The sequence below is a fragment of the Podarcis cretensis genome, assembly GCF_951804945.1.
Source record: "Podarcis cretensis genome assembly, chromosome: 1".
In the NCBI taxonomy this organism is placed as follows: Eukaryota; Metazoa; Chordata; class Lepidosauria; order Squamata; family Lacertidae; genus Podarcis; species Podarcis cretensis.
The window spans coordinates 105,387,679-105,404,034 of NC_137170.1; the positions used below are offsets into that span (position 1 = coordinate 105,387,679).

The following is a 16,356-nucleotide window of genomic DNA, read 5'->3' on the forward strand; positions in this document are numbered from 1 at the left end:
ACCTGGCATTCCATGAATGGAAGAGATCTTTCTGTTCATGGAACTGAGTGAGATCCAGGAGGATCCACAGACAGGATGAGATGTGAGTAGAGGCTATTTTTCTACGATTTCTCCTTCCCTCTGCATCCCCAAATGGGCACTTTGCATGCTGTTCTGGAAGGTTCCCCAACCTCCTGTAGCAAATTTTCAAAGCGTGGCAGGTTCAGACAAGGCAGGGAAATTGGGAAAAATCACCTCTTCCCTCACAGGAATATCCAGGTTGCATGAGGTACAAGCCATTATGCTTTCTGAAAATCATGAAGTAGGCCACAAAATCTCCTGCTTGAAGTATATTCCAAATAAAACATGAAAAACAGAAATAAGACAATACTGGTTCTTGCATAAAAGAATGACTGATATTATTTTCCTTTAATGGGATCTAACCGAACAAGTGGACTATCTCTACCTCAAAAATGTTTCTTTTCAAAAACATAAAAAATGAAGATGTGAAATGAACATTGTTCTTTGCTCCAATCAATTTGCAACCTATGTCAAACAGACATTTATAAAATATATTGCAAGTAAATTAAATCTGACTTCACCAGAATGAAAATGGGAAATGTTACAAAAGTGCTGAGGATTTGTGTTCCAGTGTAAGATTACTGTGGATGTTTCACTTTATTGAAAGTTTGGAAAAGTAATACTTTAGAATATCATACGCTATATATACACACATCCCTCAAGTAAAATGTTGGATTACCTTATAAATCGTGTATAGAGACTACATATCCGATGAAGACTAAAATAAATAACAGATCTTTTACTCTCTAGAAATCAGTGTAATTTATCACTTGATATGTCCCAACAGTGTTTATTGGCCAATTCTTAAGCCTGAAGATGCGGTTAATTGCCACTCAGTTTCTTCATGATAGGGCTGTCAGGTGAAGCATTAGTGAAAATACTTCCAACTACCACGTGTGTTCCCCAGAGATTATGACGAATAACTTTACAGCAGCCAAGGTCCTCCACATAAAATCCTAAATGGCGGTAGCGTTCATCAGTTTCAAAAAGGGTGTTGTTTGTATAAGGGCCAAAAAACTGCAAAGAAAGCACAACAAAACACGGTGTACGTTTATAGTAAGATTCCTGAATATATTTCAACATAATAGATCAAACTAGTTTTAAGTCTAAGCTTAAATGCATTCAAATGTCATGACAGAAAATGTACAACTACTGGTTTTGCATTGACATTTCTATAGAGGGATAACTATAGTTTATTATATCCCATGGCAACTAGAAATTCTGTAGCCCACAGATCCAGCCCTCAAAGTGACACTGTTACCAGGAAAGTACACTTCTAACTCCTTGGATTTTATGAATCAATAGCCTGGTCCCTGTGGCGCAATGGTTTAGTGCATCTAGCTGCTAACTGGAAGGTTGATGGTTCAAGCCCACACAGGAACAGCTGTAAGCAGGATTCCCTTCCAATATTTATATGATTCTATATACTGCAATAGCAGATTCTAGCAGTGCCCATGCAAAGACAGTAAAGATTCACCAACGAAAGTTGGGTAAAAAACTATGTACACATTTAGTAGGAGAATAAACAGGTCTTAAAGGTAAAGGTAAAGGGACCCCTGAAAGTTAAGTCCAGTTGCGAATGACTCTGGGGTTGCGGCGCTCATCTTGCTTTACAGTCCAGGGAGCTGGTGTTTGTCCGCTCTGCAGACAGTTTTTCTGGGTCATGTGGACAGCATGACTAAGATGCTTCTGGCACAATGGAACACCGAAACCAGAGCAGCGCATGGAAACACTGTTTACCTTCCCACCGGAGCGGTACCTATTTATCTACTTGCACTTTTTGGCATGCTTTCAAACTGCTAGGCTGGCAGGAGCTGGGAGCAATGGGAGCTCAACCCGTCATGGGGATTCGAACCGCTGACCTTTTGATCGGCAAGCCCAAGGCTCAGTGGTTTAGACCGCAGCGCCACCCGCACTCCTATAACAGGTCTTAGTGCTTTGCTATTCCATACCGACTAGCTTTTCAAATAATTTGGATCTAGGACATTTCTAAGGGCCCTGATGTGGGACAAAAATTTTTTAACAATCAGAAATAATACTGATATGTTTGTGCATGAAAGAATTGTCAAAGGAACGTCTCAAATACCTACAATCCATGACACACCACAATCCTGGTCTGAAAGAACTAGGTTAAAGGGGGAGGGGAGAGGTGAGAGACAGAGTGGTGTAGTGATTCCAGTGCTAAACTAGGACTAGTGTGACCCAGGTTCATATTCCCACTCAGCCGTGGAGCTCACTGGGTGACCATGAGCCTATAATTCTCTCAGCCTATCCTAAGATTGTTGTAAAAATAAACTTGGGGCTGGGGAGAACTATGTGCACTGCTTTGAGATCCTTGAAGGAGAGAAAAGATGTAATAACTAAAACAAATAAAAACAGTCTTGCGTTCTTTTGTTTAACTGCCTCTTAAGGTGCCAGCTATGACAACGGTTTCTATGATATAGCCGAGAACTGAGAAAGACTGTCACAGACATTCCAGAAACAATTTTAGATAGCCTTTAAAATGGTTTCAAGTGGAACGAGCAGAAACTCAAGTAGGAGTTGTCATATTCCCTTTTTTTTTTGGTCTGAGACACACGGTGCTCAGCCTCCCTCTTCTTGCTGTGCTTTGGTAGAAATACTTACTGCCAATCCTGAAGTTGGATCAATGAAATCTGCCCAATAGCCTTCGGCACACAAAGCATAGCAAATTTCCTTGGCACCACTGATAAACTAAGAAGAGAGGAAATAAAAGATGCTAAGCACACTTTTAAGGCTAATGTATATTCCATTTCCCCAGCAAACAAATGTGAAATTGAACACAGTACTGTTATTCAACTCTGTCAACCGAGACTAAGAGGATTAAAATTAATAACCTATATTGAGATATGATGGTCACATGGAACCTAGAAGAAATTCTTTGTGATGGTCAGTGAAGCATTAATAGTTCTGCACAGGCAAGAAAATATAACTGATTGCTCGGGTTGGTTGCAGTGTTGCCATACCTGCAAATACAAAAAAAAATAAACAAATCCATACCTCACCTATTGCCCACTTCTATGCATGCTCCTTTTGCCTTAGGTTTGTTTCCTAGTCTCAACTTCCTGTATCTTGATCAGTAAAGCACTTTTTGCAGTTCTCTAATCCACAATGGCAACTCTGCCCAAAACCTATGCCAAGAAAATTATCGTCCAAAAACAAAGCACAGATGCTCAAAACTCCTGCTAACCTCTAAATACATGGTGCTAATTTAGAAAGAAACAGAATCTAAAAAGGAGCTACATGAGAGTGTGGGATGAAACTGTGCACACAGATGGAACTCTCTTTTATTTTTGCCAGAATAGACTCTATTGTCAAAGAAAGTGACACTTCTTATTTTAAAAATTCAGTAGAAGTGTGCCTCTTCAACAAAAGGAATTGTGGAGGTTCTCACCAAATGCACTTGTATATCCTTTGCACTACGGCGAAAGATACTACATTTAGCATATCCAATGGAAAAGCTAACTGTGGTTTGGCAGGCTGACCCTGTATGGGAAACATCACTTGAAACTGATTTTGCTAGTTTGCACCTAAAACTATATAGTGAAGAAGCCAGGCAAACCTCCCCGGGGAGAGGATTCCACAAATGGGGAGCCACTACAGAAAAGGCCTGTTCTCAGGTTGCCACCCTCCGGACCTCTCGAGGCACACAATGTTGTACAATGGCATCCCCTCATTTATTTGAAATCGATAAAATACACACATTTCTTTCTCGAAGCATGTAAGCCAGAGATCTGGACCCTTTATCATAAGGGCTTACTCAGATTCTGAATAATCTTAAAACAGAACAGATTTACATTCTATTTTTCCAGTTAGTCAAAGGTCTACGTATCTGTTCATTTCAATTTCAGATTAAGCCAACGGAACCCCGGTAAACAGTCTAAACATGTTTATGCACTGGACTCTTTTGATCCTGGTGAATTACAATCTCACAGCAGCCACTCACCAAACAGATGTTAATTAAGACAACTTGAGTCTTCAATACAATAACACCTTCATTTGCCTGCCACTAACTCTCATTACTTTACTCCAAGTCTCTCATGTTAAGTTCTCCTGAGATTGTCTACAATGCAAACAAACAGTCCATTCTATTGTGAATTTGCTGTTAGTAACCTTTAGGCCAGAAGGTTACGTCTACCATCCCAGCACCCTTGTGTTCAATATATTGGAATTGACAGGAAGGTGGACAAGGCAGGAGGAGGACAATTAAAATATAATTAGACCAGATTACAATGCCAAGGCCCAACAGACCATGACTAACACAGAGACACTGACACGCTAAAATGAGAGCTTTATTCTGTGTGCAGCTTTCATGGTGATGACTGAACACTGCACTCTCCATCCTAACCCCTTGAAAACCTTTAGAACCCATATAAATGCTTATTTGTCATTGTGAAACTTTCTCAAATGGAGTTAAAGGAACTGCAGTGTGGCTGGTATTAACTAGAAACTGGTCTCAGATATATTAGCCAAAAAATCAAGTTGAAATAAAAGAAGCTGGCATTTTTAGGTTATTTTAAAAACACTATTAAAGTACAGAACATTTTCAGAGAATAACATATGGGAAAAAATTCAGCAGCAGCAAAACACTGACATTTGTCGGGATACAACTATTATTCCAAAGCCAAGCAAAAATGTACATTTAAGAAAGGATGACCCCTAGTGGCAATTCTGCATATAATCACTTGGGCTAACCAAATGTCTGATTTATTTACTGCAATTATTAACAGATGTGGTATAAAAGGTTCAACTTAGTAAACTGAATGTAAACATTACAGCATGTAGCTAGTGAGTATGCATAAAATATAAAGTTACTATTTTTTAAAGTCAGGTAGACAGTGTTGGTCTGACGCAGTTGAAATAAATTTTAAAATTGTCCAGTAGGACCTTGGAGACCAAATAAGTTTGTTCTGGGTATAAGATTCCGTGTGCATGCACACTTCTTCAGATACACAGATACACTTCAGATATGTGTATCTGAAGAAGTGTGCGTGCACATGAAAGCTTATACCCAGAACAAACTTAGTTGGTCTCCCCGCGACAGAGTGAGCTCCTGTTGCTCGGTCCCTGCTCCTGCCAACTTAGCAGTTTGAAAGCACGTCAAGCGCAAGTAGATACGTAAATAGGTACCACTCCAGTGGGAAGGTAAATAACATTTCCGTGTGCTGCTCTGGTTTGCCAGAAGCAGCTTAGTCATGCTGGTCACATGACCCAGAAAAACTGTCTGCGGACAAACGCTGGCTCCCTTGGCCTATAGAGCGAGATGAGCACGCAACCCCAGAGTCATCCATGACTGGACCTAACGGTCAGGGGGTACCTTTACCTTTACTAAGGTGCTACTGGACAATTTTTTAATTTATCTTTTAAAGGAAAAATCAAGATGGGCATTAAATGTTAAGGACCAAGCGTTAGTCGTGTATATCCAAATTCTTTCTAAGAGAGATTCATTAACACTGGATCACAAAATATTGGGTCACAACCTATAATGGTCATCCACTCTTAGGGCAGACTCTAAGCATTCAAGCATTGAATCCAATACAACACACAAACGCACATGGTCTCGCCTCCAATGAGAACAGTATCATAATTTACTGCCGAAAGCTTATGAGACTTACATTTTCTATCAGATTTTCTCGCTCATTTTCCACCTCTTCACTCCATGCAGTCATATCATTTATTGTCTTCTGTGTTACTGTTAGGACTGTGAGGTTATTGGAAGTTCCTTCTGGAAACATTGACTCAAAATCTACGAAGGAAGGAAGAAGTCAATGAAACTTAACTGCCCAATCTTAGCCAGGCCTACCCAAGAGCAAGTCCTACTGAATTCAGGTAAACAGGATTAAGGCTGCAGCCTTAGGTGATTGTTACAGTTCTTTTGCTCCACCAGCAGTGGCGCCATGGTGGAATCGAGCTGCTCGCCTGAGCTCCACCTGGCTGAGTCACTGCAGCAAACCAGGACAGAAAGAGGGAGGGACAATGTAGCATGGTGTCAATGTGCCAGGAAAGAGTGCCAGATCGCACCGTGCCAATCTCACCCTTCCCTCTTTCCATTCTGGTATGCTGCAATGACTCAGTCAGGAAGATGAGAAGTACAGCCCCACCTCTCCGTCACCGGCTACCCTCCATCAACCCCATTTGTAAGTATGGGGAATTGCCACAGTGTTCTTCAACAGCTTGCACACACAATGGAGACGCATTTACTACAGAAAGGACGACTGTCAGGTTCCCAGGCTAAAGGTTTTGCTCATCTGGAAAAGCGCACTGTTGCTTGCTTTTTTTTTTAGAAAAAAGACAAAAAGAGGGTTAATTTATGCAACCGAAAAGAAAACACTGTGACGCTCCAGCTAAAAAAAAAAAAAAGGGGGGGGAAAGGTCAAGGTATAAAGTCTACTGAGATAATGAAAATTTTGAAAAGGAGGATGAGGGCAGCAGCACCCATACCTTTGCGCAACAGCTCTGGACAGGCTTGTATTGCACATTCTACCTTAGTGGTTTCAAAGTAGGCCTTGGCATTACTAACTTCTTGTTTATGAGGAGGATTACTGTTCTGAAAACAAAAACAACAACAGGTAGCTGTTCAGAGCTATGTACAACAGCAACGCCAGCAGTGTTATTTGATATTTAACTTTGCCCCAGCTGTTATTCTTAAAATTAGCAAAAAGTTGTACCCTCTAAGGCTGGGCGATACCTGGTTTTCAACACCGTGCTATATCACCAGCTAAACACAGAGATATATACTGATACATCACAATGTCTGAAATAAGGATGAAGCTATGCAGAAGAGGCATTGGCTGGCTTCATGGTTTCCCCCACACTGCTTTTTTGCATAGCACACGCACACACACCATGATTCGCAATATAATGCCAAGTCAAAAATTATGAAGCCAATATCACGATATGGATTTCAAGCCAGTTTTGGGCCATATATCACCCAGTTCTAGTATCCTCAAGCTTCTGCACAGCTGAAGTACAATTCTATTCCAGACAATTCTATTCCAGGGCACCACTCCAAAAATACTATGATAGCCCACCTGTAACACAGGGGTGGGTGCTCATTTCAAAATCAGGAGAGAAAGGCTATGTTTTCCACCTGAGTTCTTACCTGGAACTCGTTGACGTACTGAGCCATCACAAATTCATGCCTTTCGCTTGCCAGGGGCTCCACTAATATGTCAGGCAGTTTTTTGTGTGCTTGTGTTGCCTTCTGAATCCCTGCACCGTTCAGGTGACAGTCAAAGCCTATGTTCCCCGGGAGCTGAAATCGTTGGTCTTGCGGACCAAAGGGTCCCATTGCCTCATCGGGCCACACAGTTCTTGGACCTGCCAAAAGTTAAGAATTAAGTTGTTTAAACACACACATATAATTGCACTGTGTTATAAAATGCAAATGTTTTTTGCATGCCGCTCAGTAAGCTAGTAACTCAAGTTCAAACAGAAAACTGGAAAACTAAGTTCCACTGAACTTCATGATAATTAATTCCAAGTATGTTATGATCAGAGGAACCATAAGATACATATGATTTGAAAGACATATTGTGTGTGGTATCCAACTAACACACCCTCTGAGCAGCAAGGATTTCCACTTGTGCAACAGAACTCCCCACAGCTCCCCCCCCAAACCTGTTCTAGAGCTCTGGAGCAGATGTGGGGAGGGCGTGGGGTGCACACAGGGGAGGAGGAGGGGAGAAAGTCCACTGGACAAGCAAAAAGCCTTGTGCTGATGAGACACATTAGATGGATACAGCTATATGATTTCCCCCACAATACAGCTAATTTTAGATGTAAACACAGGTGAAACAAATTTTTGGAATGTTTCTTACATATGTCTGGGGGTGCAGCAGCAACAGAAGGCTCATCTGAGCCAGAGGACCCTGCTGTGGAAAAGGCCTTGGGAATTACAACCCTTCTAACCAAAGAATAAAATCCTGGAAGGTACGTCACCAGTCTAGCTCTGTTACAAAGTACCTAAAGGGGACACAAAGAGAACTGAATGTAGCATATATTGCACATCAAAACAATAAGTCAGTATCCAGAGACGCATTACGTGGGGGTGGAGGAATCTTATTAGCTGAATCTTGCATCCCGACCTTCTATATTACCAATGTACTACATTTTCTTTGGGTGTGGCTAAAAAATTAAAAGTTTAGTATGAAAAATTCCGCATGCTGGAATTTTGGCACACCATTTGCCACATGGATAAAATGCTGCATTAAGTAAATGACACTTTTTATCTAGCAAAAGAAAAAAGAAAAGCGCCACAATACATACATGGAATGTGTTCAAACATCTGATAAGCAAAGAGTATTAAAAGAAAAAACACACGTGAGTTGGTTCTTTCTTCTGGCAAGGGTAGTTAAGAAGAGCTGACAAGTTAGTTCCTCTGGTTTATCAAGAGATGGCACATTTCCCACTGCAAAGCTGGCAAACTGTTTTAGGGTAAGGCAACCATACTGCTTGGCCATTCTGTATGCATTCAATCCCAGACCCATGCAACTGTAGTGAGCTCACGCCTAAGCTCAAAACTCTCATGACAACAAAACCGGGGAAAATCTTACAACACACGAACCGCAGGGAAAATGGCTTCAATTTCTCTTCCTGAATCTGAAAACAGCCTGAATCAACAGGGCTCAGATGTGCGATATCATCTTGGTGTAGTTTTATTCTGAAGCTTAACGACAACAAATGCCAACATTATTAACTACTGCACCACTGATTAATTTGGCTGACACCGTGCTCAAGTGCTTGTCTTGCAATCCCAACCTCCCAGGTCTAACCTTTTGAAAAATATTGTAAGATTATTAAGAGCTCACAAGGCAACTCTCTTCAGCGGAATTTTTTTTTTTTTACAGTTCCACCATTCCGTTTAGAAATGCATCTGCAGCCAATGTGGGTTGGCATTTGTTTTGTTTTTTAAATAAAAAGCCTGGCTAGATATTGCATCAAAATCCAGAACGCTTTAGAAAGGAATCTAAAAGGTAAGGTGCTAAACAGGGAATGAAAACTTCTAAATTTGAAAGGTTGTTTTTTACAGGTTAGCTTCAAAAATGGTTATTTTTTTAATTTGGAGGTACACAATCTTTACACTAAGTTTTGCGATTCTTATGATACATGCATCCTTTCCTAAAATAATGTAATAAATATAGCAGTTTTATGTTACCTACGGCATACTGCCCACAGCAACGTATGTTTCTGTGACCCACTGGCCCCAGTGACCCAATACTAGACTCCTACAATACCTAATCCCACATCCTAGCAAAAAGCAACCGTCTTCTTTGCACTGAATGCAATTTGCACAGTGCTAATATAAGGACAATAGTTGCAGCTATGGTTGCGTAGACACAACATGAAGTAATGCAATCTGAAATCACAGTATGCATATGTTTTTTTCAACACTGAGCCTATCTCGGTTTTCGGCTCATTCGCAGCGCTTTGCACTGCATTAGTGGCCACTGTCAAGAATCCCATGTTTTGAAAGCAGTTGGTCCAGTGGCAGCACAGAAAAAGGGGCAAGAAAGAAAAGGATCATAACTAGACAAACCAAATCAAAAGAAGGAAGGCAATGGGAAGGCAGTAATAGAAAAGGGCAAAACAATCTCAAGGATGCACAAATATGATGATTTGTATTGGCTCAATGTGTTTCAAAGGATATTTCTTCTGCAGGGATACTGCATATCACTAGTATACTGCCAAAGCTTCATGTGGCTGTTATGGGAGTTGTTTCGTTCTGGAATACTTACGTTTCTCTTTTAAATGTGTTGTAAGTTTTCTGAACACCTTTGGGTAACAAGCAACAACAGCAACAAGCACACCATTCTGTTCTCTAGTGTTATGGAGCACACTAAAGAACACAGAGGGGTGCATTTTAAGTGTCCTTAATAAGATGTTTAGCCAATAAAGAAAGATGCAAAGATGTTTAGCCAATAAAACATTTCAGTTTTGTGCATGGTAGAGATTCTATCTCACCCTATTTCCACAAACAGAAAAGGACCTCTGAAGCCCTTAAGGAAGGTCCATTCATGGATTTTATAGGTATATCAGTTTATATGATGAAAAATAGTAATTCCAATTCAAACTTGAATGGTGCAACATTTCATACAGTTGTAAATGTTCAGGCTTAAATGTGCCATTGCATCAAAGCCTAAGTTTTGAACCCAGAATATGAGCTTTCAAAAATGTATTAATGCTGTTATTATTATTATTCAAAATGCATATGCTCTGCCTCTCTCATTATATCGGTAAGCTATCTGAGCCAACAGAAGTGTACAATAAGGAAATCTGTATAACTGATTTAAGATCACACTGGCTACACTCCTGCATATGTTCCCTTTTCTTGTTCCTTTTCCCTTTTGTTCATGTATTTTAGACTGTAGGCCTGCAGGAACTGCCTTATCTTTTAATCCCTGAACAACCTGTAGAAAACTGTAGGCGTTTCATGCATGATAAATAAATTGTTGTTAAATCTAACAGAAATAAATCAAATGTAACCAACTTAATTCTTAGTCCACAAGCCTACATACACTTTGGGAATGAATCTTGTTGAACTCGGTAGGACTGACTTCTGAGTACACCCACAAAGGATTGGGTTGCACTAGTTTCTACAATTACAGCCTTTATAATTTATAGGTTGGTGCCTAAGAACTGTGGGGAGTTTTCCTCAAGAGGAACAGGATTTGCCTCCCCAGACACCTCCCAAAGCAGCAGCAGATGCTGGGCTGAAGGGAGAAACTGGTGAAAATACCTTCCATGAACAAGAAGCCCATAGGATCCAATCCCACATCTTTACAGGCCCACACCCTCCAAATTCTTGTGTGTACCAAACCCAATGTTTTAGGTATTTATAGGACAGTGGAAAATTCAGTTTGCCAGTGAAGAATCCAGTGTTCTAGGTATTTCAGTAGTGATGCAAATTACTTCCTAAAGCATTCCATATTATGAAGCTGCACACCTTTTTTTTTTTAACCTATCTAGTTCAGCTCAGTAGTGCATCATGATTTTACATCATACTAAAATATATACACCAGTCTAAGTGTTTCCATTTTTGACTTCACAAGTTTATACATCAAGAAACTTCATAAAGCACTATTCATATGTCATGTCACATAAGCTAAGGAACAAGAATAGAAACAGGAACACATTTAGAGACATTTGTATGGCATTCTTAACAAACACTGAAAACAGCAATATTACTTACAGTGGCCATTTGCATGGGTATCTTCGTCTAAAGATTCTTCCTAAAACAGAGACATACACACCAGAGTGGCTGGTTATACAACACGCTGGGCCTGAGCTGCAACTTGTTAAGGATCCATGCCCAAACACTTCCAAGAACAGCCTGAAACAGCTGTTAGAACCTGTGCAAAACAAACCAGAACAATGGTTTTTCCACTTTACCGCAAAACTACAAAGGGATGCAGATATTATTTTGCTTCAGCAGGAGGGGAAAGTGTATGTCAATAGCTTATAAATAGTTGCATGACTACAGTTTCGGAATTTACATTAAGTTAAACATCTAAATCTCTATCCTTCCCATTGTGCAGAGATTTTTTTTAATGCTAATGCAAACCTTAAAAAAAGCAGGCTCAGAAAGTAAAGAAACCTGTTTGTAAAATTTATACCCTGTTCAATTGGAGATCTGTCTTTGTCACCTCCAGAGCACTAGTTAAAGCACTGTCCATGTGAATTTTAAATTCTTTTAAAATTTCAACACTAAAGTTGAAACACAAAAAGGAACTTGTGATTCTGAGATGCTAACGCATACTACTTTTGAATAATTTCCATGAAACTCTTGACAGATGGGAGCTTATTTCTCTTTCACGCTTCCTTTTTAACACTGGCACACATTGCAGGCAATTCACAAGCTGCAGATGCCTGAAAAACTCTTTTAGGTTGTTAAGAGATCTGACCATTCTGGTGCCCATGAAAACAATTTTGAAGAGGACTAGGACAGCTTCATGATGACAAATGGGAAGAAACCAGAAACCTCCTTGCCCAATAACCCATTTTCTCCCCACCTCACTGCCAGATAAAATTACCATTGCTGGCTTCACTCCCTTTAACCACCCCAGAATCAGGTTTCTTTCCAATCTCCTATACAGTACATACACAGAAAAATGTGGTGCTGTTTTCTGCCTCATGCTTAGCCAGTGCACACCTCGGGCCGAAGTGATGCGTTAGGGGATTTCTTTTTTATTTTATTTAGATGATGATCGCCCCAGACCCTCCAAGTGACCCTATTTTCCAGGGACAGTCCTGAATTTACAGAAGCTGTCCCAGTTTCTGACTTGATCCCGGAATGTCTTGCTTTTCCTTAGGATGTCCCTCTTTTCATCAGAGAAACGTTGGAGGGTATGGAGTTAAGTGACACCCCCCAGCCAAAGAGATAAGTACCTATACAACATAGGTACTTATGTTTAGAAGGCATCTGAAGGCACCCTGTATAGGGAAGTGGTGGTTTTTGTTATTTTTAATGTTTAATGTTAACCAGGCCTTTGTTTGATCCAATTTACATCCTATGCCCTTTTAAAATGTGTTGGTTTTTTTTTTCTTTTTGTAGAGGGGGGTGTTACTGGGTTGTTGTTTTAATTTTTATTAGGTATTTTGTGGTTTTAGAGCTTGATTTTATTCTGTGAATTGCCCTGAGACCCCAGGGTATAGAGCAGTATATAATTTCAATAAATAATAATAATTGTTTTTATGTATGTTGGAAGCCGCCCTGGGTGGCTGGGGCAATCCAGTCTGAAGGGCGGAGAATATAAATAATTTTTAAAAAAATAATTATTAGTTGAATTTATATACCACCCTATACCTTGAGGTCTCAGGGCAGTTCACAGAATAATGATAAAAATTATTATTATTATTATTATGGAGAAGGACATCCCTATTTTCATTGGAGAAACACTGGAAGAGACGCATCCCTTTCTAACAACAAAAGCAACAAGGGACCTTGGACTTGCAGTAGCTGCTGCGCAAATACGGGAGGCTCCCCGGTCCTGCCACTGGGCGGCTGTTCACTGCTGGCCAGCGAGTATCCCACTTGCATCAGTGCTGGATTTACGTACTGTATAAGCTAAACAAGCTATAGCTTAGGGCCCCACTCTCTTTGGGCCCCCCAAAAAAAAATTAAAGGAAAAAAACCTGGATGTACATTTCCAAAACGTAAGAGCTCCCGTTGCCCAGTCCCTGCTCCTGTGAACCTAGCAGTTCGAAATCACCTCAAAGTGCAAGTAGATAAATAGGTACCGCTCTGGTGGGAAGGTAAACGGCGTTTCGCCAGAAGTGGCTTAGTCATGCTGGCCACATGACCCGGAAGCTGTCTGTGGACAAACGCCAGCTCCCTCGGCCAAAAAAGTGAGATGAGCGCCGCAACCCCAGAGTCATCCGCGACTGGACCTAACAGTCAGGGGTCCCTTTACCTTTTTTGTAAGATAAAAAACAAATACAGTGGTACCTCTGGTTACATACTTAATTTGTTCCAGAGGTCTGTTCTTAACCTGAAACTGTTCTTAACCTGAAGCACCCTTTAGCTATGGGGCCTCCCACTGCCACCGTGCTGGCGGAGCACGATTTCTGTTCTCATCCTGAAGCAAAGTTCTTAACCCAAGGTACTATTTCTGGGTTAGCAGAGTCTGTAACCTGAAGCGTCTGTAACCTGAAGCGTATGCAACCCGAGGTACCACTGTAAAATAAAACCTACATACAGCAAGTCTTTTGTGTTGTGTATGGACCTATTAGGTCCATAAATTACCATATAGCATATATTCAACACAAAAAACTGACAATTTGTTGTTGACAAATTATAGCTGGACATATCAAGGGCCCCATTACCTTCAGTAGCTTAGGGCCCCATCAAACCTAAATCCGGCCCTACACCTGCTCCCCAACCCCTGTCTAGGGTCCAAGGGCGACGGGATGGTTTGAGACTGGGAACTGAAGCGGCTAGTCCGCATTGAGGAGCTGTGTGCGTAGGGACAGCGCTGATCTGAAGGGGAGGCGGTGCGGGGGGGGGGCGAAGGGGGGAGCGGGGCCTGAGGACGCCTCTGGCCCAAAGTTTAAGCGGGGGGGGGGTGTCGGGAAGTTCCATTTGGCGGGGGGGGGGAGCTGGAGGGAGGGAGACGCCGCTGACCGGGCTCGTTACCTCTTTTTCTTTTCACGTTCTGTTTGTTCCTGTAAAATGGCAACCCCCGGGCCAAAGCAATCGATCCTCGCCTCCGTCGCTTCCAAAGGGTGGTGGGAGGGGGGGGGGGGAGAAAGAGGGAAAAGGTGTCGGCGGGGAGAGAAAACGAGACGCTCGACGCTCGACGCTCGACGCGCGAGTCCTCCCCCCTTTTTTTTCCTGCTTAGCCGGCTTGCGGGCAGGCCGAAGCAATCGAGCCGACGTCTCCAATGACGGAGCAGCCGAGAGAGAGAGAGAGAGAGAGAGAGAGAGAGAGAGAGAGAGAGAGAGATTGTCGAATCCTCGAAAAGGCTCGCCTAGTCGAGTGCTTCCGCGTCGATGCGGAGAGTGGGCGGAGTCAGCAGAGAGGCTTTGCCCACGCGGGTTGATCGGTGCAGTTTTGTTTAAGGCGCGCGGGGTGCAAAAGAGGCGCAACCCGAGTGGCGTAACTGGGTAGCCTCTCGAGCACCTTCTCAGCTCAGGGGTTTGCTTTCCGTATCAGAAATGATTTTCTTTTCTTTTTTCTTTACTCTCCCAGAGGGGCTGACAGTGTTAGGGTGTTTCCACTTAGTTTGCAAATGGGTAGCTGAGATATTATTGCAAACGGGACATGGACAATTTTTGTTTAACTTATCTCATCTTGCAAAAAGAGGGATAGATCCACGTTAAATGGTTAAAAAAAAATGGGGTGGCGTTTTAATGGCAAGGACGTCCTATGAACACTGCAACACACAAACACACGCATCTTCCGCACACCTTGTGTTTTCAGCTGCTGCAGCCCATTCCTGCCAGTGGGTGGTAGTGCAAGGCTGTTCGATCCTTGTTTTCTACAAGCATAGACAATTCCTTTCCCGAAAGTTTCTCACCTGCTACTTATTTCACCTTGCAGAGCATGTGCCCAACTCACAAAGAGTGGCAGGATTTTAAAACTTGTGGGTTTTTTAAAATGGTCAGCCTGCGGGAAGTGCTGCTTGTTGTGGAATCGTCCTGAATTTCTTTGTGTAGTTTGTTCAGACACCAGCTATCTTTGGCCACCCATTGCTGGCCTGTAATTCTGCATCCCTTTGCACTTGAGACTCATTTGGTGTATTATATGCATGCAACGTAGGTGTGTGTGTGTACACACACACACGAATTGGCATTAGCAACTGTCTTATTTAACTTTAACATGCACAGACTTCACTTGTCCAACAAACTGTGGTGCAACCTGGTCTTCTGCCTGCAGATCTTTTACAGTACAGTGGTACCTCGGGTTACATACGCTTCAGGTTACATACGCTTCAGGTTACAGACTCCGCTAACCCAGAAATAGTACCTTGGGTTAAGAACTTTGCTTCAGGATGAGAACAGAAATCATGCTCCGGCCGCGCGGCGGCAGCAGGAGGCCCCAGTAGCTAAAGTGGTGCTTCAGGTTAAGAACAGTTTCAGGTTAGGAACGGACCTTCGGAACAAATTAAGTACTTAACCCAAGGTACCACTGTACACTTATCAACATGCCCATAGCAGCACACCTGGCCTATGTTCAAGTTGATTAGGCTTTTTTATTTTTAACAGAACAAACCATGTGCAAAGTGGAGCTATGGTGCACCCTTGTAACAACTTGTAAAATAAAATCCTATTCTGTTTTTCGAGGTACAGCTGTACCAACTCCGGAGGTGTGTGCATCTGGAGAAGATTATACTAAAGCTGAACTGGGGCCAACAGAAGAACATGGTCCCTGTAAGCATCACCCAAAGATGCAGGCTGTGTTTATACAAAACAGAGTTCCCATGTGCAGTGGCACACTTCAGTGGAGGATCTCTTTGCCTATGTGGTGCCACAGGAGAAATGCCAACACCTTATGCTACATACTGTTTGAGATAACTGCAAGAGAGTAAGTATATCTCTTCTCCAGGAGAAGAGATATACTTACTCTCTTGCAGTTATCTTAAACAATATGTAGCATAAGATGTTGGCATACCTGTGCCGTACTGTTTATACAGTTTCTCTCCAACAAAGGAGACCTGTATGAATTCAGATGTAACCATGCAATTCTCTTGTCCTCCTTGCGGTTCTCAGCTGCCTTCACTGTAACATACCTTTCAGTGTTGTAGTACTTTAAAAATTGTGCTGTACTAATCGATGGA

The 16,356-nt window shown here is 41.9% G+C and overlaps 1 protein-coding gene across 2 annotated transcripts; it reads right to left on the minus strand.

The window, feature by feature from the left end:
• Positions 1–633: 633 nt before the first annotated feature.
• MMADHC (metabolism of cobalamin associated D) lies at positions 634–14,362 on the minus strand. Of its 2 annotated transcripts, none has more exons than XM_079994724.1 (8): positions 14,213–14,362; positions 11,270–11,429; positions 7,899–8,043; positions 7,181–7,398; positions 6,520–6,625; positions 5,694–5,824; positions 2,686–2,772; positions 634–1,077 (listed from the first exon to the last, which is right to left on the minus strand). In XM_079994724.1, exons 2-8 carry the CDS (start codon positions 11,282–11,284, stop codon positions 883–885), a joined length of 897 nt encoding a protein of 298 aa, XP_079850850.1. In that variant the 5' UTR covers positions 11,285–11,429; positions 14,213–14,362; the 3' UTR covers positions 634–882. The 2 variants fall into 2 exon arrangements, with proteins under 2 accessions (XP_079850850.1, XP_079850851.1); XM_079994725.1 differs by lacking the exon at positions 14,213–14,362 and adding an exon at positions 13,903–14,039.
• Between the last annotated feature and the right edge of the window lie 1,994 nt (positions 14,363–16,356).

Coding starts and splice junctions, on each gene's coding strand:
- MMADHC (XM_079994724.1), bottom strand. Junction 5,825..6,519: donor TCCAGAGCTGTTGCGCAAAG/GTATGGGTGCTG, acceptor CTTCCTTCGTAG/ATTTTGAGTCAATGTTTCCA. Junction 2,773..5,693: donor GAGAAAATCTGATAGAAAAT/GTAAGTCTCATA, acceptor CTCTCTTCTTAG/TTTATCAGTGGTGCCAAGGA.